The sequence below is a fragment of the Hyperoodon ampullatus genome (genome assembly GCF_949752795.1).
Source record: "Hyperoodon ampullatus genome assembly, chromosome: 3".
Classification (NCBI taxonomy): Eukaryota; Metazoa; Chordata; class Mammalia; order Artiodactyla; family Ziphiidae; genus Hyperoodon; species Hyperoodon ampullatus.
In genome coordinates this window covers 34,825,777-34,849,326 of record NC_136916.1, presented here as the reverse complement: position 1 = coordinate 34,849,326, position 23,550 = coordinate 34,825,777, and the positions used below count along the sequence as shown (strand labels likewise).

The 23,550-nt window shown below is 38.7% G+C and overlaps 1 protein-coding gene across 2 annotated transcripts in view; it reads left to right on the top strand.

The window, feature by feature from the left end:
- Positions 1 to 23,550, top strand: part of EFL1 (elongation factor like GTPase 1) — a gene marked incomplete at its 5' end in the record, with an annotated part of 127,099 nt that overhangs the window by 2,030 nt on the left and 101,519 nt on the right. The window contains 6 exons of one of the 2 annotated variants that reach the window (XM_079701276.1): positions 678 to 745; positions 2,233 to 2,317; positions 8,522 to 8,655; positions 10,483 to 10,620; positions 12,226 to 12,440; positions 21,821 to 21,944. In XM_079701276.1, the coding sequence (XP_079557402.1) occupies positions 678 to 745; positions 2,233 to 2,317; positions 8,522 to 8,655; positions 10,483 to 10,620; positions 12,226 to 12,440; positions 21,821 to 21,944 (764 nt within the window). The remainder of the gene's footprint in view (positions 1 to 677; positions 746 to 2,232; positions 2,318 to 8,521; positions 8,656 to 10,482; positions 10,621 to 12,225; positions 12,441 to 21,820; positions 21,945 to 23,550) is intronic. The other variant, XM_079701277.1, reaches the window with a different exon arrangement.

The window sequence follows — 23,550 nt, the reverse complement described above, 5'->3', positions numbered from 1 at the left end:
GTATTTTCTTCAGACAGTTTAACTGGCCAAAGCCAGCTGAGGCCATACATGGGGAAATATGGCAAAAGATAATGTTCCATTGTTTTTTGGTGATGTTTTACCCAGTATATCATTCAGAGGAAAAAATGATTGCTGTGCTATCCTTTTGTCATGCTGAGCTGTCAAGAGTTTAAGTTTATAGGCCTGGACACAGTTATGGATATCTGATGACTGATGTAATAATTACAATAAACTTGATCAAATTCTTTGTCGGACAGATTTGAGTAACTGTAAAAGTTGTTTGTCAGATGTTTTATATTTTGATTGGCACAGTGGTTTGTCTTATCACTGAAGAGTCTGTGCATTTTGCTCTGTGTAAATTATGCCTCAATTAAAAAATATTTTTCTGTCCTTAAAAAAAAAATGTTGCATGACGGATTTTAAAGTGAGGTTGATCCGCAGGGTTGGCAATACAGATTACAGCACTGTGGAGTGCTGGAATCTGTGTCCTTCCATATGATATTTTATTCAAAGTTCTAATTAAACTGCCCGTTGTATCTCGCTTCACTTAGTATAGGTAAATAGGAAATATTTGCTAAACCAGTTCTATGGTTAGATGTTAAATTTGTCGATACAATCTACCTACCTCACCCTTTAAAAAAAGAAATCGATTTAAATTAATATTGTTACTTTAACAGGAAAAACTACTCTGGCTGACTGTCTTATATCTAGCAATGGCATCATCTCCAGCCGCCTGGCAGGCAAGGTATGTTATATTTGATATATACTTGCATTTCAGTAAGTGTTAGCAAATCTACAACGTGATGAGTCCTTCGTTGTGTTCTTAAAGATCGAAAAAGTATGAAGCCTAGTTCATGCATCTAAGAAGCTGCCAATCCATTTAGCAAGATAAAATAGATTGTTGAGAAAAAGTTATTTCTATATTGCTTTATATTACTTTATATTAATATTTTATAAGTGCAAGAATGAGTTTTTGCAACCAATCAGGTGATAACCTGGCATGATTGTGGAAAATTTCACAGGTGGAAGAGATGCTTCACATTGGGAAATACTGTGGATAAAATGCATAAAGGCTAATTTGTGGGTTGTGCTTGATTTGAGTGGATCGTGTGCCTATACTGAGAGAGAAAAAGGTGCCTGTAGAAAAAATGTATCAGACTACAAAGACCTTGAAGGCTAACCTAAGTACCAAAGGAGGGCTTCTGAAGCCTGAGGGTCATGATGAAGATCATGTTTGAGGAAATGAAATGATAGAGACCTTTCTTTCTAGCTGTGAACTGAAAGAAATTGGAGTAATTTATTTGCAGTAGAAAGACAGAGATGTTCCTCCCTTCAGTGAATTTAGGATATAGTCAGCAGGATTTATCAGGTGACTGGTAATATAGAGAAGAGGGGATAGAGAAGCAAAATTGAATTAAAAAATTAGTAGACCTAAGAGACCGAAGGAAGCCTGGGGCATTTGAGGCACATTGGGTGGGGAACTGGCCCAAGACACTGTCTACAGAAGGTGAAAGAAACTGGGTTGAATGAAATAATAAAGTGCTTTTATTTTTCCCACTTGAGAAGTGAGAAAAAGTACAATAACTCTAAAGTGAGTAGACGAAAGGAAATAATAAACCATAAATTAATGAAGTAGAAAAGATCAATGAAGCCACAGTTTGTTCTTCAAAAAGGTTAATACGGCTAACAAATATGATACAGTGATGGTGGACACGTCATAATACATTTAAAGAGTGAATCCTAATGTAAACTATGGACTTTAATTAATAATAATGTATCGATATGGGTTCATTAATTGTAACATGTACCACACTACGCACTAATATAAGATGTAAGTAATAGGGGGAACTGTGTGTGCAGGAGGGGAGGGCATGCTTGGGAACCTCTTTACTTTCCAGTCAATTTTTCTATAAACTTAAAATTGCTCTAAAATGATAAAGTCTATTAATTTAAAAAAAATTACTAGCAATGTAGACAGTTTATGATTGTCTTGCATTACAACTGATAAAAAGTTAGAAATTGATCAGGAGAAAGGGAAGGTGGAAGAAATAAGTGGTACTAGGAAAGAAAAATGCTGCAGAGATTAAGAAGGTAATAATAGGCCATAACAAACAGCTTCACGGCAATAAGCCTAAAAGTTTAAGTATTTAAAACAAAAATCCAAATCAGTCCATTTTAATATTACATTTTAATTCATTGGGAAATATGGATGCATATGTTGCATTTTTACAGTTAAGGTACATGGACAGCAGAGAGGATGAACAGGTCCGGGGGATCACTATGAAATCCAGTGCCATTTCACTACATTACGCAAAAGGTAAATTGATGTGTGTTTTAAAGAACAGTGGTTTTGTATCTTTTGTGTCCTTCTTTCTCTTCCTGAATTTGTTTCAGGCCTCAGGTTTTTTGCTTTACATTCCACAAATTTCATCTGGCCTTTCCAGATCATCTGTTGTCAGATCAGAGTCAGGCTGTCCAGATTTGAGTACAGATGGGGACCTCTGGCTGGCTTGAGGGCAGAAGAACTGGCAGCTCACACTTGCCCCCATCCACCCAGGTGATTGTATAGATTTCTTCAGAGGGAAGGTCTGGAGTCTTAGGACCTTGCTGGTTCAGCCTTATTGTCCCATTTCCATGCCAGGTCCTCCTGTCCTATGGCCTGCCTATTAGATCTAGAGTCTTATTTACTTGACTGTGTACGCATTGCCATGATCACTATAGTTTTTATCCCCAGATCAGGATGCCAGTTTTTTTTGTTTGTTTGTTTGTTTTTTGTTTTTTGCGTTACGTGGGTCTCTCACTGTTGTGGCCTCTCCCGTTGCGGAGCACAGGCTCCAGTTGCGCAGGGTCAGCGGCCATGGCTCACGGGCCCAGCCTCTCCGCGGCATGTGGGATCTTCCCAGACCGGGGCACAAACCTGTGTCCCCTGCATCGGCAGGCGGACTCTCAACCACTGCGCCACCAGGGAAGCGCAAGGTGATATTCTTATCTGAGCATTTTCCAGGGCCCCAGTTCTTCCTTGAGAAAATGGAGCCTCTCTCATCTTTCCATTTGTGACTAAAATTTGGTACAAATGTTGGGACCATATTGTTAAATCTTGTTATTTTCCTATTTCTCAGCCACCTCTCTTTGTGCCCCTCCCACAAGGATACTATACATTTATCTGGTCATTTCAAGAGTTAGGAAATAATCCCAATCCCAATATACGTTCTATAAAAAATCCTAAGAGGATGTAATACCTTTGAATCCTTTAGCCTAGGATGCAACTGTAGATGAGAGAAATGTATTCAGATGTATTAAATACTTAAAAGTTCCTGGACTATTGTTGTCAGAATGCCTATTGTTGTCATTTCTACCTGTAGCTGTTCTTTATACCCATGAGCAAATATTGCTCTTGCAGAACTTCTGAAATGAAGTTTTCATTCTAACTCGTCTTTTTAAAAATTTTAAATGAATTTACAAGTTTATATGTATTATAGAAAATTCAGTATGTTGTAGAATATACATTAAAACACAAGACTGAAATAAAAATTACTTCCAGTTTACCACCAGTTCTTTTCTGCTTTCAGTTTTTACATTTAATCCTACCATAATTGTACACGTGTATATGTATACATGCAAGCTGTGAGGTAGATGTCTAACTTAAATTTCCCCCCAAAGAGTTAACTACTCATTCCAACACCAGTCTAATTTGATTATTAAGTACTATATTATTAGTTCTTTACGCAGTGCTAGTGTCAACAGCTCTGCATGAATGAGGCAGTCTGGGTGGGACTGTTATGAGCTAGAGAGCAGACTCTGCCCACCCATGAAACACCCCCCACTACCTGGCTGGGGGCTAGTGCTAGTCAGCTGCAGCTGACTGATGCCTTGTATTTTTCTGTTTTGTTTTGTTTTGTTTTTTCAAGAAAAGTTGGCATCAGGATTTTTGGTAAAATCCTCCAATTTTTAAAATACTGGCAACTTATTAAAAATTGGTAAAGCACTATGTAGAACAAATTGCAGTGGGCTTTAACTTACAGGCTTTCAGTTTGTACTTCAGGCATATGTGCTAGCTAGCTAACAACCTGGTTCAGTGGGATACTCAGTATTTACCCAGGTGGCAGCCACACTGTAGCTTGGATGTACTCCAAATGTGGAGACCAAGGATATGGCAGGGCTTTCTGCAAAGAGATCCACGTGCAGGTTCACCTCTTTGTAAACACCTCCATAGGGGTTTATGGTTGTGGGCAAGTGGAGAGTTTACACCCATGTTGGTTTCAACTCGGTGGCTCTCTGGTCTTAATCTCTTAAGACTAGGACGTGGGGAAGCTCATTCATGCCATCTAGATTCACACAAGGCCAACATGTATCAGTCGCTTCCCTTACCTTCCAGATATGTGAACGTTATCTGAGGTTCTGATTTCTGTCCTCTTCCTCTGGGACCAGGGCTGAGAGGGAAGGGTTCCATTGTCCCTTGTTTGACTAAAGATCAGATTATTTCCTCTTAACATAATGAATGCTTCACTTTGTGAAGCATTCAGTTGATGTGAGATCTAAGAAAATGGGTGCACGATAGTTGGATTCTGAGCCAGATGCCTCATATGCGTGAGTTTGTTTAATCCTCACAGCAATCCTGTGAGATGGATGTTATCCTCATTTTACATGTGTGCAAAATGGAGTTCACATTTTGGAGGGGGTTAAGAAACGCCCCTGAAGACAGAGTAGTTAGCATGTGGTAGTAGTCCTGGGAGCCAAGTAATTACATTTGCAGACTCCTCGTTTGCACCAGGAGTCTTTGGAAATCAGTCAGTCCTGGCCACGGCTGATTCCCCCTGAAGCGTAAATGTCTCCTGTCCACCAGGGATTGCTGCGACTACTTACAGACATCTTCTTGTGGCCAGCATTACCCGCATCCCTGTTGTCTTTGGTCACCGCCCAAGATGGAAGTCCTGTGATCTGGCCTCTCAGCAATCTCTTCCCCATGTTTCTCTGTGATTCTAATACCTGCCCTGCCCTCAACCTCTCACTGTTCCCTTCCTTCTCAAAACTTTCTCTGAAAGCATCCCAAGGTAAAGAAATAACCCCTGCATCTGCAACATCTTTTGTTGCTGTTCCCCCCTCCTCCTGCTGGCTGTTTTCTGAGGACAGTGCTTTTCTTGTCCTTCTTTCAAGTGAGTGCTACTCATTCTTTCATGCTCCATCTGTCTCTGGGTTAGGACATGGGATTGCCGTTCCCCTTGTTCCCTAGTTCTGGTTCAAAGCTTAATTCTTCCACCCTTGCTTTAAAACTCCATCTCCTTTGAGACTCTTACTGTCCATCCAATTATTCTCGACCCTTTCTTACCACTGTCAGCTCCCGGTTACAGTCCCCGGTCCCTGTTCATTAATGACTTTGGCACCTGGCTCATCATTTTCCTTTTTACCCAAATCCACCAGGGTAGCTTTTACTGTTTCTGAAAATGACCTCTCCAACGGCATGGCTTCATCAATGGTGACGTGTAGATCTCCACTTCACCCTCCCTCTGGCATGGCTGCTTTCTGGACTTTAGCATCATCCAGAACTGTTCATCATCATCCAGAACTGTTCATCATTTCAAATTCAAATACTCCCTTCTCCACAATCTTTACTCTTGCCAGCTCTCTCGCCTGTGTAGCGAGGTACCCATTCTCTGATTTCAGAAAGGCCTTCAGTCTCTTGAGCCACATCACTGTCCTTCATTTACTTCCTGCCTCATACAACCCAGATTTGTCTTTTTGCTGACAGTCTTGCCAAGGTCCTCAGTTTGCTTTCTTCACCTTCTGTCCTCCCAGTAGAACTCTAACCCTTGATAGAGGTAACTCTCTACACTTTTTTCTCCTTATACTTGGGCTGGGTTCTCGGCTGGTCCTCGGGCTGCTGGCAGACTTCCAGTATGTTGTCTGTTGCGCCTTGCTCATTCTCTCCAACAGCTCTCTTAAACCTTCTAGTCTCTTCCAGTCCACCTCTCAGTCCCTCTCCCACAGTCTCAGCAGAAATTTTTACATTCTGTTTCACAGAAAAGGGGAGAATTCTCTCAACTGTTTGCCACTGCCCCTCAAAATGTAACATTATTAGTATCTTTGCTTGCCTCCTGTCACGGTGAAAGACTTGTGCTCTGTACTTATCTCCTTTGTCCTGGTGCCTAACTGTCAGCTCTTAAGCATGCTAAACTCTCTCATCTTAAGTGTTGTGTGTGTGTGTGTGTGTGTGTGTGTGTGTGCGCGCGCGCACGCGTGTATCTCTCTCTCTGTCGCTCTAAGTCTTAGTCAAAGGTGTGCCGCTGTTACTGTTTCAGTTGTTCTGACAATAGGCCCCATGCTTTATGGTAATGGCACATACTAACCATGTGAAATTGAGTGAAAGATAGTTGGTCCTTGATCTCTGACTTTCTCTCCAGGGTGATGTGAACATAGAGAAGTTCCGAGTAGGTTGCAGAGGTTTAGAACCCTTATATGGGTTCCAGGAAGTGAACATCAATCTTTTTTCATTCCAGGGTTTCTTATTCTGGTTCTTAGCCAAATGAACACACAAGTGTTGTTTCCTCAGCTGCAAAGTGTAGAGGCATCTGTGACCTTCATGGGAAGTGACTAAGGTGGTAGATAGACCCGGGTGTGTTTCTGTCTTGCAACTGCTTTTGTGACCTTGGGTAAATCTCTTCCCTTTTGGGGGCTTTAGCATGTTTATGAAATGAAGGGTTGGGCTGCAAAAATGCTGAATGATTTCAAGAATCTCATAACTTTTGTTTTATGTGATGGGAGCGGATAGAGCCCTGAACCTTGCTAGCACTGCTCATTTTTCTCTGGTTTATTTGGTTGGGACCCTGGTGCTTATCCTAAAGGGTAGCTGTGAGACTGGTGCTGTGAGACCTGGCAGTAAAAGACTCGATTAAGGAGGGACACGGGGCCATTGTTCCAGGGCACTGGTCCTTTGACTTTGTTTAGAGATGTCCACAGTCCTCTCTGGTTGGAGTCTTCCCTGGTGGGTGCATCAGAGCCAGAATTCCTTACAAAGCAATTTGCATGAAAAGAGGAAGCAGGGGAAGGAGTGGTATTGAAGAAGGCAGTCTTGCTGATTGATGGCAGTCTTGCCCACGGAGCCCATTGCATTTTGGAATCCTTAACCTAGTGTTCAGAAATTCACTACCAGTGGATTCTTGGCTTGTGAGATTAAATATATGCCATCTTGAGGATCGGGGTTAAAGGTATGACTTTGGAGGTAGATGGGTTTGCACTTTCACTCTACCATTTTTTGATCTTAGGCAATTTACCTTAGAGTTGGATTCTAGCTGTATGTTCCTCAGAAAGATGTTTTACTTTTCTGTGCCCTAGTTTCCTGCTCTGTAAATTTGGCCTAATGGTAGTAACTACTGCAAGGGTTGTTGTAAGTAAACATTAGATAATGTGTATAAAATGTTTAGAAGAGTGCCAGATAGTGCTCAGATAGGCACTTCACAAATGTGAGCTCTGGCTTTGGTTACTGCAGTGTTGTTGTTTTATCATTATCAGTGTCACACAGGGCACTAATCACATCATCAAGTTGTTAACCTCACACTGGGGAAATTCCTTTAAATGGCCCCATAAGTTATACCATTCAGCCCTGTAGTAGTTCTGGAGCACACAAAAGTTGAAAAACACTGAGTTAAGAGGAGGAGCAAAAGTAAAGTATAGGTATATTCAGGTGTTTGATCATTTAAGTAATGCCATTAAAAGAGAATTGTATCAAATTTAGCAGTGAATGGGGAATGAGTGTAGAATTCTAATGAACTACCGGTTTTCTGGCTGGTTTACTTATTTATGTTTTATTGATAATATGATGTCTCTGTAACGTAGGGTGGTTTGCCTGGGACTGACTTAGGGCTTAGTGGGACGTGGGACTGACGATGGCATTTGATGGGATGTGAGACTTTCAGTGCTAAAACAGGATACATAGGCATGAGTCATGCTCTGAGCTTACAACTTTGTTGTGAGGATTAAAGAATACAGTGTATCAAATGTGAGAGGACGTAGCACACTGCTTGGCACATAGTAGCTGCTCTTTAAATTTGTGACTTAGAATTGACTGTAAGTCTTGCTGCGCATATTCACGCACTGCTCTTTGAGAAGTTGTAGGGAAGTAGTTGGCCACCTGCTTTGTGTCTTTTCCATTAGTTTCTTGTAGTCCCAATTTCCTAACCTGCACAGTGAGTAGAGGAATGTTTATGTTGTATGGATATTTTAAGGGCTCAATAATGTGTGATTAGCACAAGTGTTTAGCACAGTGCCTGGCTCACAGTAGCTCTTGATAAGTGGTTACTAGATTATTAGAATAATAAAATCCTTTAACCTTTTATACCGATGCTGTTTGGAATCGATAGTTCCATCGTTGGGAATTCCTAAATTGGACTGGTAGCTGTTGATTGAGCTTTTGTCTTCTTTAGCTTTATTGAGTCCTTTCTTAGAAGCTCTCTTACTCTGGGTTGCCTGAGGAAGAGTACTGTATGCCTGCACAACTGAAAATATGTGTCTTCCAATTTCATTTCAGGTGAGGAGGAGTACCTGATTAATCTGATCGACTCTCCAGGACATGTGGATTTCTCCTCAGAAGTATCGACGGCTGTTCGCATTTGTGACGGGTGCATCATTGTAGTGGATGCTGTGGAAGGGGTCTGTCCGCAGGTAGTGGATTGTAACATGGAAATATTTAACTGGTTAAAGAAGGTGTGGGGAGAGAGGAGGAACTGACTGCCGATGACTCTGTGCCACTTGAGACATTTCACTGACCATGAGAAAGCTGGTTTTACATTTCACATTCGGTAGTGTTCTGGCCTGTGATGGAGTTAAATCCCCCAAGTTTTGAAGGGATAGTAGAGAGAATGACTTTAAGGTGCCTTGACGTGTCTGTCATGTCCTCTTGGAGAGGGACTCAGCAAAAATGGGAGAGGTGTTTAGGAGGATCTGGAGGTTTCAGTCCAGTGGAAAAGTGTCTGAACTGTGAGAGGTAATTGATAGCAAGATACTGAGTCTCTTCTGTTGGTTTGTCAGTCTGCCCCCCTCCCCCCTACACATGCTGTCTCTCTGCCTTCCTCCACGCCACCCCCGCCCCTTACTCTTCCAGGTCCTTAACCGAGACTTTATTCTCTTTCCCACCAAAGTTCAAAAAGTTCACCCCAAGGCCAGAGTGAACATGTAACTCCGGTCAACGTGAAACTCAGAGTGGCTTTCTAAATTCAGTTTTTAAAATAATTTTTCTTTGAAACCTTATGTGTTATCTTTAAAAATGTTGTCACCTTTGTGTCCTACTTCTTAAATGCCCTTATTCATTTTAATGTTTTTTATAAAGAATAAGAAAAGGTTTAAATTGCAGGCATACCTCTGAGATATTGCAGGTTTGGTTCTGAGCCACTGCAGTAAAATGAATATCGCAGTAAAGCGAGTCACATGAATTTTTTTTTGGTTTCCCAGGGCATATTAAAGTTATGTATACAGTATACTGAATTCTCTTAAGTATGCAATAGCATTATGTATAAAAAACAAATGTATGTACCTTAATTTAAAAAATACTCTATTGCTAAAAACTGCTAACGATTTCTGAGCCTTCACTGAGCTGTAATGGTAACATCAAAGTTCACTGATCACAGATCACCACAACAAATAGATGAATAATGAAAAATGTAAAATGTTGTGAGAATTCCCAAAATTTGACATAGTGACATGAAGTGAGCAAATGCTGTTGGAAAAATGGTGCTAATAAACTTGCTTGACGCAGGGTTGACACAAACCTTCAGTTTGTAAAAAATGCAACATCTGTGAAGCACAATAAAGCAAAAGCACAATGAAATGAGGTTTTCTTGTAGAAATGGAGAAAATTTGATAATTCCAAGAAGATATGCTGTAATTATTCTGTAACTTCCCATCTGATTGCCTGTAAAGGGCACAGGTCCCCCAACTGGAGAAGCACAGTCTTAGTCTTTGTAGTGTCTTAGGTGTCCTGACAAGACAAGTAAAATGAACAGACCTGACTATAGTATAGCAGAATGGTGGCTAGTGCTGAGAGGTTGTTTATGATCAGGAAGGTGTACATAGGGGATTTCTGGGGGAATGTTCTGTTGCTCGACCTGTGTGTTGGCAACATGAGTGTTTGTTCCCTGATTATTTACTGAATAAAATTCGGTAAACTGTGTGTGTGTGTGTGTGTGTGTGTGTGTGTGTGTGTGTGTGTGTGTGTATAATTACACAAAACTCTTCACTGTCTTTTACATAATTTTATTTATCCTTCTTAAATAAATTGTCAGTTACATAAAGGCAAGGACAGTTTCTTGTCTGTAGTTCTATGCTTCTGTGTTATATACTTTGTGAATGTCTGGTGAACACCTGTGTCTGACTGGCATTGTATGAGTTGTGATCAGGGAGTATGGAAATGAGCTGCTTATTAATCAGAATTTTCTAATGTGCTTTACTTATTTAAAATCATGAGTTTTAAATTTTCCTTTCCTTTTCAATCAGACACAGGCAGTTCTGCGACAAGCCTGGCTCGAAAACATCTGTCCAGTTTTAGTGATTAACAAGATAGATCGCTTGATAGTGGAACTGAAATTCACCCCACAGGAGGCCTATTCTCACCTCAAGAATATTTTAGAACAGGTATTTTATCCTTTACTTCGGCATTTGAAAAATTGTGGCTCAAAGAAGAGTTGTAAGGAAGTTGCTGATTTGAGTATGAGGCATTGCTACAGAAAATTCACTTACTTAGATTCACATGTGTCAGAGTCATCATACCACAAGCGAGGCAGTAGAACAAGTATCATCTTAGGAGCCCCCTCCATCTCCTGGAAGCATCCTTGAGTATAAAGCTTGGACAATAGGTTTCAATGTTCTCTTGTTTAAAATCCTGTAGTTTGGTTTCACAGTGAAGCAATATTAGGAGACTCTTTGGCTTTTTTTATTACCTGTCTTTAGATGGAATTTTACCAAAGCATTCACTCGTTTATTCAGCAAACATTAACATACCTATATGTTGAATGAATGAGTTCTTGGATGTTCACTCTGTGCTAAGGATTATGACTATAAAGACAGGTCAGAGTCTCTATTTTCAAAGATCTCACAGTGTGGTAGGGGAGACAGACACTTAAAAGAGATACTTGGAGAACAATGAGATAAACCCTGGATGTGATTTGAGGGCATAAATGAGGGCTGCTTCACCCAGACTGGGTCAGGAGGAAAGGGAGAGTTAGGAAAAGTCTCACCAAAGAGGCCTTGAGATGGAAGAGAGGTAGCGTTTGCCAGGTAGAGACTTATGGTAAAGCCCTTCAAGAGGCTTTGAGATATACAAAGTTATAAAGGAAAAAAAGCATACTACAATGTTTCATTCAGAGAACTGCAATTATTTGTTATAGTTGAAGAATTAGATCCTGTTAAGTAGTGATAAGACGCGGGAGTAGAAAGGAGTGTAGGGTTTAGATTATGGTGAATCTTGTATGCCATGCATGGAGGTTTGGAATGTCTTCTTCAAGACGGTGGAGTACCATTGATGAGACCAACTTGAGAATATTTATTTGCTAAAGAAAGAAAATGATAAAGGTAGAGCAGTGAAAAAGAATGGATCAGTGGATCTAGTTCCCTGAAGAGTTAGTCAGGGATGGGTACAGATGAAATACTCCCGCCCTGCAGCGGAAGGAGAAGGGCCAGCAGTATTTGTAGATATAGATGGACCTATAGGTTGAATTATTGGGAGCTTGCAGGATTTCTGAATAATAGGTTCCATTTTCTCTTGGAGGTAGGAAATAAGATTACCTACTTGAGAGTGAAAATAGTTGGGGGTTAGAGGTCAGGAAGAGGGCCTGAAGAGAGGGGCAAACAGTTCAAACATCTGCTGTGAGAAATGGTGAGGGAGTTGACTGAGGTTATAACGGAAGATTGTGGGGGTAGAAACCATGAGTTCTAGTGACACCTGGCCCTGGTACTGGAAACCAAGTTGAAGGTAAGACAGATTAGTGTCTGCTTTCAACTCATGAGCACAAAAATGACCTTTCAAAAGCCTTCCAATTTAGCTTTGCTGGTGTGGAAAGAATGGGTTGATAGCATATAAGTTAACGATTGCTGTAAACGTCATCGCCATCCATGTGTGCTTAATATGAGCTGAGAGTGTGACTTATGATTCTAGGCTTAGCAAGGGTTAGACAGTGTGTCCCCTGTCGTGGGCGTGCAAAGCATCTGAATGACATTCTGCCATTTTACCATCTCTCCTAGATTAATGCACTCACAGGAACTCTTTTTACTTCTAAAGTGCTAGAAGAAAGAGCAGAGAGAGAGACTGAATCCCAAGTGAATCCAAATTCTGAGCAAGGAGAGCAAGTGTATGACTGGAGCACTGGCTTGGAGGACACGGATGATTCTCACCTTTACTTCTCTCCAGACCAGGGAAATGTGGTATTTACAAGTGCGATAGATGGGTGGGGCTTTGGGTAAGTGTTTCAATGTAATTAAATCTCTTTGTGGATTTTGTATGCAATTGATTTTTTTTTTTTTTTTTTTTTTGCGGTACATTGGCTTCTCACTGTTGTGGCGTCTTCTGTTGTGGAGCAAGGCTCCGGACGCACAGGCTCAGCGGCCCATGGTTCACGGGCCTAGCCGCTCTACAGCACGTGGGATCTTCCCGGACCGGGGCACGAACCCGCTTCCCCTGCATCGGCAGGCGGACCCTCAACCACTACACCAACAGGGAAGCCCCTATCCAATTGATTTTTTAATTAAACTTTTTATTTTGAGATATTGTAGATTAACATACAGTCGTAGGAAAGAATACAGGGAGTTCTCTTGTTCCTTTACCTAGTGTCCGTCCAATGGTAACATCTTGCAGACGTGTAGTATAATATCACAGCCAGGATATTAACATTGGTATAATCCATCACCATGAAGATCCTTTATGTTACGCTAACATAGCCACACCCACTTCCCTCCCACTTCCAGCCTCTCCTTAATGACTCTTCTCCATTTCTATAATTTGTCATTTCAAGAATGTTATAGAAATGTAATTGAATAATATGTAGCCTTTTCTGGATTTGATTTTCAGAATAATTCTCTAGAGACTTATCTAAGTTTTTGGGTGCATCACTGGTTGGTTCCTTTTTATTGCTTGGTACTATTCCATGTATAGTTGTACCACAGTTTGTTTGAGTATTTACCAATTGAAGGATATCTGGGTTTTTTCTAGTTTTGGGCTACTATGAGTGAAGCTGCTGTAAGCATTCATCTGTAGGTTGTCATGTGAACATAAGTTTTCATTTTTCTGGGATGAATGCCTAGAAGTGCATTGGCTGAGTCATAGGGTAGTTGTGTGTTTAGTTTTTAAAGAAACTGTCAAACTGGTGTACAGTTTTATATTCCCACCAGCAATGTATGGTGATCCAGTTTCTCCACATCTTCACCCTCATTTGGTATTGTCACTATTTTTTTTCTTTTTTCTTTTTTTAGCCATTCTGATAGGTGTGTACTGATGTTATTATGGTTTTAATTCGCATTTTCCTAACAGCTTGTGATGCTGAACATCTTTTCATGAGCTGATTTGTCATCTGTTTATCCTCTTGCGTGAAATGTCCTTTGCCCATTTTGTTTTTGTTCATGTATAATTGACATGTTATATTGGTTTCAAGTGTACAACATAATGATCAATATTTGTATATTGTGAAATGATCACTACAGTAAATCTAGTTAGTTTCTATCACTATACATAGTTACACAATTTGTGTGTGTGTGTGATGAGGATTTTTTAGATTGACTCTTAGGAAATTTCAGTTATACAATATAGTGTTATTAACTATACCATGCTCTACATTACACCCCATGACTGATTTATTTTATAACTGGAAATTTGTACCTTTTGACCCCCTTCACCCACTTTGCCAACCCTCTACTCCCTGCCTCTCGCAACCACCAATCTGTTTTCTGTATCTGTAAGCTGCTTGTTTATTTGGTTTTGTCTTTTAAAGATCATACATGTATGTGAGATCATGCAGTATTTGTCCTCGTCTTTCTCTGTCTGACATATCTCATTTAGCCTAATACCCTCGAAGTCCATCCATGTTGTTGGAAATGGCAAGTTTGCATTATTTTTTATGGTTGAATAGTATTCCGTTTTGTGTATATGTACTGCATCATCTTTATCCATTCATGTATCAGTGGACACTTAGGTTGTTTCCATACCTTGGCTGTTGTAAATAATGCTGCAATGAAGGTGTTGTGCATATATCTTTTCAAGTGTTTTGGGGGTTTTTTTGCATAAATACCCAGAAGTAGACTTGCTGCATCAAATGGTAGCTGTATTTTTAATTTTTTGAGGAACCTCCATAATATTTTCCATAGTGGTTGTACCTATTTGCCTTCCTACCAACAGTGCACAAAGCGTTTCCTTTTGTCCACATCCTCGCCAATACTTATTTCTTACCTTTTTTGATAATAGCCATTCTAACAGGTGTAAGGTGATAGCTCACTTTCATTTGACTTACATTTTCCTGATAGTGATGATCAGTATTTAGTGATGTTGAGCATCTTTTCACATACCTGTTGGCTATCTGTAGGTCTTCTCTGGAAAAATGTCTGTTCTTATCCTCTGTCCTTTTTTTCAGTTGAATTGTTTGGGTTTTTTGCTATTGAGTTGTATGAGTATTTCGTATATTTTGGATATAACCCCTTATCAGATATATAATTTGCAAACACTTTCTGTTATTCAGTAGGCTGCCTTTTCATTTTCTTGACTATCTGCTTCGTTGTATAGTCGTTTGCCCATTTTCTAATTTTATTTTTTATTTATTTATGTTTTACTTTTGAGCTTTGAGAATTTTTTATATATTCTGGATATTAGTCCTTTGTCTCATACGTGTTTCATAAATATTTTCTTCCAGTCTAGAGTTTCGCTTTTCACCTTAATAATTGTCTCTCACAGAGCAAAGTTTTTAATTTGAGTAGAAGTCCAGTTTATCGATTTTTCCTTTTATGAATTATACTTTTGGCATTAAGAAGTCTGCCTAGCCCTAGATCCTGAATATTTTCTCTCATGTTTTTTCTGGAAGTTTTTTAGTTTGCCTTCTTACATTTAAGTCTGTGATTCATTTTGAGTTAAGTTTTTGTATAAGATGTGAAACTTGGGTCGAGGTTCATTTTGGGGGCTGTGGGTGTCCCAGTTATTTTGACACCATTTATTGAAAAGCCTATACCTCCTCTATTGAATTGTTTTTGTACCTTTGTCCGAATCAGTTAGACATACTTATGTGGGTCTATTTCTGAGTATTATATTCTGTTTCATTGATCTATGTGTCTGTCTTTCCACCAATACCACATAGCCCTGATTACTCTAAGTGTATAATAAGTTTTGAAATTGGGTGGATTATTTCCATCACATTCTTCTTTTTCAAAATGGTTTTAGCTGTTCAAGGGTCTGTGCCTTTCCATATACATTTTATAATAATCTTTGCCTATATCTGCAAAAAAAAATTTTGCTAGGATTTTGGTGGAAAATGCATGGTAAACTTGTATATTAATTTAAGGAGAATTGATGCCTTTACTATGTTGAATCATCTAATCCATGGAGACTGTATGTTTCTCCATTTGTGCAGATTTTCTTTGATTTCTTTAATCAGCATTTTATGGTTTTCAGCATTTAGGTCCTGTACATATTATATTAGGCTTGCACCTAATTTTTCTTTTTTTCTAGAAATTATAATGGTATTGTATTTTTTATTTTGGTGTTCACATATTCACTTCTACTGTATTGAAATATAATTACTTGATTTTTATGTGTCGATCTTGTATATTGTCGCCTTGCTAAACCTATTCATTAGTTCTAAGAGTTTATTGTAGATGCCTTGGGATTTTGTACAAGGTAGTCATGCCATCTGCAAATAAGACTTTTATTTCTTCCTGTCCTGTGCCACTTTCCTTTCTTTTCTTGTCTTATTACACTGGCAAGAACTTCCAGCACTGTTTGAATAAGTGGGGAAAGTAGACATACTTGCCTTGTTCCCCATCTTTCGGTCTTTCACCAAGAGGTATAATGTTAGTTCTAAGTTGTTTCTAAATGTTCTTTGTCAAGGTAAGGAAGTTCCCCTGCACTCCTTTTTTTCTGAGTTATTACTATGAATTGGTGTCAGATTTTTTCAAATGCTTTTTCTGTATCAATTAATATAATCCTATGATTTTTGTTCTTTAACTATTAATATAGTAGATTATATTGATTTTTGAATATTCAACAAGTTTTGCATCTCTTTGTAGATTTTATATACAATTAACTTTTTAAACCTTATTATTTGAATAAATTCAAAATTCAGGAGGTACAAAAATGTATACAATGAAAAGTCTCCCACCCTATCCCTTAGTTTTTTAGTTCATCTCCCCACAGAAAACTAGTTTGTCCTGGCAGTTTCTTGTGTATCGTCTGGAGGTTATTATGCATATATGAGCAAATACATTATCAACTTTTATTATCTACACTAGCAGAAGTTACTGTGGAAAGAAACTAACTTTATTGAGGGTGTGCATATGCTAGGCATTGAGCTAGTCACTTTACTTAAATTATTTCATTGAATTCTTAGAACACTCCTTTTATTTTTTCCAATTTTTTTAAATTAATTATTTTTGGCTGCATTGGGTGTTCACTGCTGTGCGTGGGCTTTCTCTAGTTGCGGCGAGCAGGAGCTACTCTTCTGTGGGGTGTGCAGGCTTCTTTTTGCGGTGGCTTCTCTAGTTGCAGAGCACAGGCTCTAGGCACGTGGGCTTCAGTAGTTGTGGCATGTGGGCTCAGTAGTTGTGGCATGCAGGTTTAGTTGCTGTGCTCTGCGGCATGTGGGATCTTCCTGGACCCGTGTCCCCTGCATTGACAGGTGGATGCTTAACCACTGCGCCACCAGGGAGGTCCCAGAACAATCCTTTTAAATAGGTATTAATATTTATTATTTAAGGTTCAAAGATATTGATTGATTTGTTAAACATCACTTAGCCACTGAGTGGCATAGCTGTTGTTAAGTTTAAAGTTTGCCTGGCGCTGAAGTTCGTGCTTTTTTACCATAGTGCTTTTATGGGATCTTCACTATGGAATATAGGGACCCTTGTTTTTTCTAATTGCCCCTTCTGGGTATGTACACACTCAGGCCAAGTAGTAGTGATATCAGTTTTGAATGTGCTAGGTAATTGATTACATTTCTAACCACAACCATCACTGACTTGTGAAATCAGAAAATTCAGTGGATTTTTACTTTGAGAAAAATGTCTTCGGCCTGGGTAAACAGTTGTGGGGATATAATGAAATTTACTTTACTTGTAAACGTAACTTTACATATAATTTGCAGGAATAGAACCAGAAATAATGCACCAGGTGAAACCACCCTTGGCTGTTCCTTGTCTTCCTTTTTACAGGAACATGCTCTTCAACTTCCTTTTGACTGAACACATTTGCCTTGGGCAGCATAATAAATTATAATACCATAATTTTTCTCTGCTAGTTTGTAACAGATTATAGATACCTTGGTTTATTTGGTGCCTATAAAGGCCATACCAGACAAATAAATTCAGATAATGGATATATAGTGAAAATGGAAATTACAAACTTGAAAATTTGTACTTTTCATATGTAGTTGATGACTTACCATTGTCATCTTTCTGGGCCTTGTTTCCTCATCTGAAAAATAAGAATATAGGTCTAAGATAATTTCTAAGAATTTCTTTGAGCTAAAATGTACAGTGACTCATTCAGTCGTATAACAGGGTCAGACCTATTGATTTCTTAATTTGTAAATTTTGCTAGTGAGCTACAAGGTAAGGGGCTTGCCCTTTTCTTGTAATGATTTTCATAAATAATTGAATGTTTTATGTGAATTTTAGTCTAAATCTCACAAATTAAGGAAAGTTTATTCTGGAAGAAGGAATGGGGAGAGATTTGAATGAACAGAATGAGAGTAACTTCTCACAACTTTGGACATTTTTACGTACTTTCAGTCAATAAATGAATTCTCCTGTATTAGACAAAGTCATCTTTATAGATCTGCTAGTGCCTGTTCTCAACTAGTTGACATGTTAATTTATGGAAAAGGGTTGGTGGAAATGAAAGCACTGGAGACCCATTTCCTTCCAATTTTCCTCTAACATGTCAGTGAATGGGGAAAGTTGGCAACTTCAATAGGGAAAGTTGTCACAAAAAGTGGGAAATGAGTACATTTCAGAATTTAGCAGATGGTTCTATAAACTCTTATATAGTGGGACAGGATTAAGAAGTGTGACTAGTGGCTGTGTGGCCTAAATCTGTCCTGTTAATAGTTGTTACTCCAGGAGAATCTGCTCTGAAAAAGCAGAAACACATTGATTTGTGTGGGTGGCAGCAACGATCTAGTTCCTGATTAAGATAAGTAGAGCTGAGGCCCCAACCCTATAAAACAGGGGCAGGAAAGAAAAGACAAGGAAAAGCCCTTCCTTATAGTTTTGTTTGTCTTTGTGCAGCAGTGTCTTAGAATCCTGCAATTAACATTAATCCATTGGGTACCTTGGACACAAAAGAGTATGTGGCCCAGAAATTTCATACTTGGCCAAGCTGTCATTCAGGGCAAAAGATTGATAGGTCAGTAGTCTTGGAAAACATGTTCTGCAAATCTTTTCTGAGAATCTTGTTTGAAGTTATTCGGTAGAGGAAATGAATTAAAATAGAATTCAAGAATGGAGAAGTTGTGCTAGAAACTGTCAGTATTTTAAAATTATAACTAATGACAGACACAGGAATAAAAGCACTAGGCAATAATGAAGAAAGGTTTGATGTTTATAAGTAACTTTTGTGGTAACTGGGGGATTGAAAAGAATGTAAAGGATGAAAAACAAGATTTTCAAAGATTTATGTGTCTGTGTGTATGTATGTGTAAATAAATGATGGACTAGAAAAGGGTTTGAAGACAGTGGTCTAAGCAAATGGCCAATTTCTTACTATAATTTATGATTTTATAGTATGTTTCAGTGTTTGTGAAAATTTTTGTTTACCACTTTTTGAGTTAAAAACAAGACATATATCTGACACATTGTTGTAAAGGATAAAAGAAAACATAACAGACTGGGTAGCCCAAATCAACAACAACAACAACAAAAAAATCCTAGAAGCATGAATAGAAATCTACCTAATCAGAACAGTTATGACAGTAAATATTTGAATCCCCTGTTGAGGAGATACTGTCTTTTATAAGAAGGAAATTTCCAGAGATTTGCTAAATAAAATAAACATAAAGCATAAGGGACTGAGGGTAAACACCAAAGCTTTGGCTCAATATGTCAAACAGATGTGAATAAAAAGAAAGTAGGTTTGGCGATCTTAATGATAAGCAGAGCAGAATTTATGGCAAATGTGGCATAAGGATCATTTTTATATGGATAATTGGCACATTTCTGTAGTAAAGAGATTAATGATCATAACAGCAAAGTTCATGAGACAAAAATAAAAGTATAAGTAGAAATCCACAGCCATGTGGTTTGGGGGGATTACATCATATCACAGTTTAACATCAAATAGAAACAAACCATATGAATAGTATTATAATTAAAGTCTGGATTTGTTTTAAGTGTCAATGAAGGATATATAAAAATTGATCCTATGTCAGGCAAACAAACAATTCAAGTTCAAGGAATACAAACTATGTTGAAAGCTTATACAAATCACTCAGTCATTATCTCCAGCGCTAACCATCTAAGAATGGACCCAAGTTGCCAATATGATGATCAAAGTGTTGGCTGTATTTATTGAGGACCCAGCGAGCATCACTGTAAAGAACAGGGCTCTCTGGTAGAGTTAGGCTGAAGAATGTGCTTGGGACCTCAGGCCACAGTAGTTGCCTCCCATTGTCTCCCTCCTGTAGGTCCTATAATGGATCTGCGAATCTGCATGGAGGATTGCAGCCTGTCTGGCAAGATCAGGTGTTGAGAGATGGAAAGCCCAGGGTGAGATAAGGGTCTGCTGACTTGCCTCTGGAAAGAAGGTTCTGTGCCTTGTTCTAGGTGTACTTAACTCCAGGAAGTCAAGGAGGAAGCTTGGCTCTTTTTACTGATCCCTGGAGTAGGGAGCAAGACAGAGCTTGCTTCCTTTTTGAGGCATAGGAACTCTGCCCAATAAGTGTTGGCCATTGGCCTTCTTTTTGCTCGTGCAGTAGCCATTGAGGTGGGAGAGAGACCAAGAGTGCTCCTTTCAGCCCTCCAGAGTAGGAAATCTATGTCTATGGAGTAAGGTAAAAATTGGTAAAGAGAAGATGGGTTCCCTCCAAAAAGATGAAAAGGATTGTAAATTAATAATATAGTGATACTAACACATATAAATAATGTATAAATTATATATTATATACATGTTATATATACAATTTATATATAAATTTTTATATGATAAGTATAAGTAAAATAATAATAGAAACTAAAGTTTTGGAAAAGTAAAAAAAACTCTACTAAATAAATAACTGTTGGATCAAATGGGAAATAAAGCTTACCATAGTGAATTACTTTGGAAGTGATGGACCTCTGAGGCCATCTCTTTCAGAATGTTAGTAGCTTATAACGTATCATATGAATTTTGATTCCTGATGGGTGTTTTTCTCTCCCTTGGCCCTCAGTGAGAGGGGGCATTGGGTATTTATCTTCAGCAGTTTCTGTAGCATCTGTTTTTGCTTCTAAGCTGCTGCCTGATGCTCTTCATATTTCTGGTTCCAACCATAATTATTAACTTCCACTCCTGCAGCTTTTTTTTTTTTTTTTTTTTTAAAGTCTCTATTGAATTTGTTACAATATTGCTTTCTGTTTTTCTGTTTTGGTTTTTTGGCCACAAGGCGTGTGGGATTTTAGTTCCCCAACCAGGGATCGAACCCACGGCCCCCGCATTGGAAGGCAAAGTTTTAAACACTGGACTGCCAGGGAAATCCCCTCCTGCAGCTTTTTATTGCTCCCACCAAGCTTCTGTTATCATAAGAGAATATCAGCTAATTGGACTTGGTTGTAGTTAACCCCAGGATTCCACAGTTGTTGACTGACAGGTAAAGAATTGTCTAGAATCTGTTAACTTTGGATTCCTTCTGCATTGGAGCATATAGCAGGCGTCTTTTAAGTTGCTGGTACTTTGAGAGTTGGACTCAAAGCTTAGATTATGTAGGAACATACTGTTCCCTGCAGAAAAGGTATTTTTTCTAGGTCCTTTACCCAGATACTGCAGATGCTGTAATATACAGCATCATTATTTGTCAGGTGACCGCTCTCATGTGGCTGGGGTTTCCAGTAGAGCAGACCTGGTGCTAACTGACTTCTCTAAGGGCTGGAGAGAGTTAAGTAAGTGTGTATCTATCTGTTTCCTGTTTAATCCCGGATGCTAAAAAGCCTTTTTTGGCAGGTTCTGGCTCTAGGGTTTGTTTTCTTTGTGAGCAATAGGTACCTATAGCAGTGAAGGGCTGAAACAAAGTTTATTGTTGGCGTGGCTGCAATGGGCAGCTGGAGCCTCCATTTCCTTGGCCATTATTCCTCTTGTTTTACACATGCAGAATTAAAAAAGGGAGGTATGGCATGAATTCTAATTCATAAGACTTTAGGGAAAGTTGGACAGGAAGCTGGGCTCTGGAGCGAGACTGCTTGGGTTTGAATCCCAGCTTCACTTGTTAACCTGTGTGATATCTCGTACTTCATTATCCTTTTCTGTAAAATGGGGGAGATAATTAATACCTACCTTGTAAGATAGTTGAAATGACATTTAAAGCACGTTGAACAGTACCCGGCACAGAAACACTCAAGTGTTAGCTGTACTCATACTTAGTTATGTTGTTATTAATAACATGAAAACTTGCTTTTCTTTCAGAATTGAGCACTTTGCCAAAATCTACAGTCAAAAAACTGGCATCAAAAAGGAAGTTCTTTTGAAAACCTTGTGGGGAGATTATTATATAAATATGAAGGCTAAGAAGATTATGAAGGTTGATCAGGTAATGTGGCATATGTCCCTGTTGATTGTTGGTCACATTGTTGCCCCATGAAAACCTGTACTGTAACACACCTGTAATTTGGCCTTGGTTTATGGGAGTCAGTTTATGAGGGATTTTCTACTGTATATATTTGGCTAAAGCTCATGTGTCTTATATCCAAGTATTGCTTAAATAGAGTTCTTTAAATATAGGGAACAAAGGACTGCCTGGGTTTTTTTGTTTGTTTGTTTTTTCTCTTTAAGAGGAGCAAAAACCTCAGATCCTGTGCATGTGAACTTGAAGACACATATTTTGCATCAGGCATTTGTGTGTCCCCTTCATAAAGAGACATCTCTTTCAGACATCACTGTGTGGCCCACACTTTATCCCTAGTCTCAGCTGCAGCCTTCTCTCATTGAATGTCAGTCACCATGCTTTGCTGATGTGGAGAGGCAGGTGCTCCCTGGAGCACTTTATTGATTGAGTTGATGTAAGGCTGCTGAATCACGTAGCCTCAGAGGATGCTTTTCTTGAAGATTTTTTTTTAAATGTAAAATTCAGGATTTTATAAATTCATTCTCATTGAAGAGCATATATATTCCTTCAAGAAGGTATTTATAAGTATAAAGGAAAGAAAAAATATCAGAAGCCAGCACTGCTAATACCGTGGTTTTCATTTCTTTCATTCTTTCTGGATAGATACATACACCCCTCAGTTGAGATTTTGCTGTTTATATAATATAGCTGCTTTTCTGCTTGACATCATATTGTGAACATCTTCTGTTGCCATTAAAATCTTTCTATAAACAGTGTATTTAAGAAGGAGCCAGTGTATGAAGTGGGAAAGAGCATGGTTTGAGAATCCAACTCTGTTTGAATCTCAGCTCCACCACTTACTAGTTCCGTGACATTTGTCTCAGTTTTTTTCATCTGCAAATTGGAGATAGTAATACTTATAGGGTGGTTAGGATAATTATATGAAATATCCAAGAAAAGTCTTTAGAACAGTTCCTGTCACATAAGGACCCTATTACATCATCATTTACGTAATCATTCTACATAAATGTGGAATCTACATAAATTCTGTAAGATTGGACATAGTTTTTATTTCTGTTTCACAAATATTTTGATGTTTTAAGTAAAGCTGTGGTGGGCATCTTGGTAAATACATTTTTATGTCTTGACAATGAGCTTTTTCTAACCAGGCATTCAAAGGTAATGGCCTAATTTCCCAATACCTTGCCAATAGTTCTTGAGAAAGAGGGTATCAGTTTATATTCCAGCTCTTGTATATTATCCATCTCAAAGTGCTCTTGCTATTATTTTGTACAGTTTGGTAAGAGAAATAATAGGGGTTTTTTTTGTTTGTTTTTTTTAAATATCTTCTTCCTTGAAGTTGAACATTTTTCATGTTTAAGAACATTCTTTAGAACAAAGTCCATGGAAATTTTAGAGTGAGGTTTTAGCTCTCAGCTTGGGTATCATGTATTTCTTTGATGGCAGTGAAAGGGCAACTGCAGTGATATATCCCCCAAATGGTCTTGTTTGTGAAGTCCATGGTTCCTGGAGGAAGAGAACAGTGGATTGTTACTGATTGTGAATTATTGGCTGTTTAGAGCATTCTCAT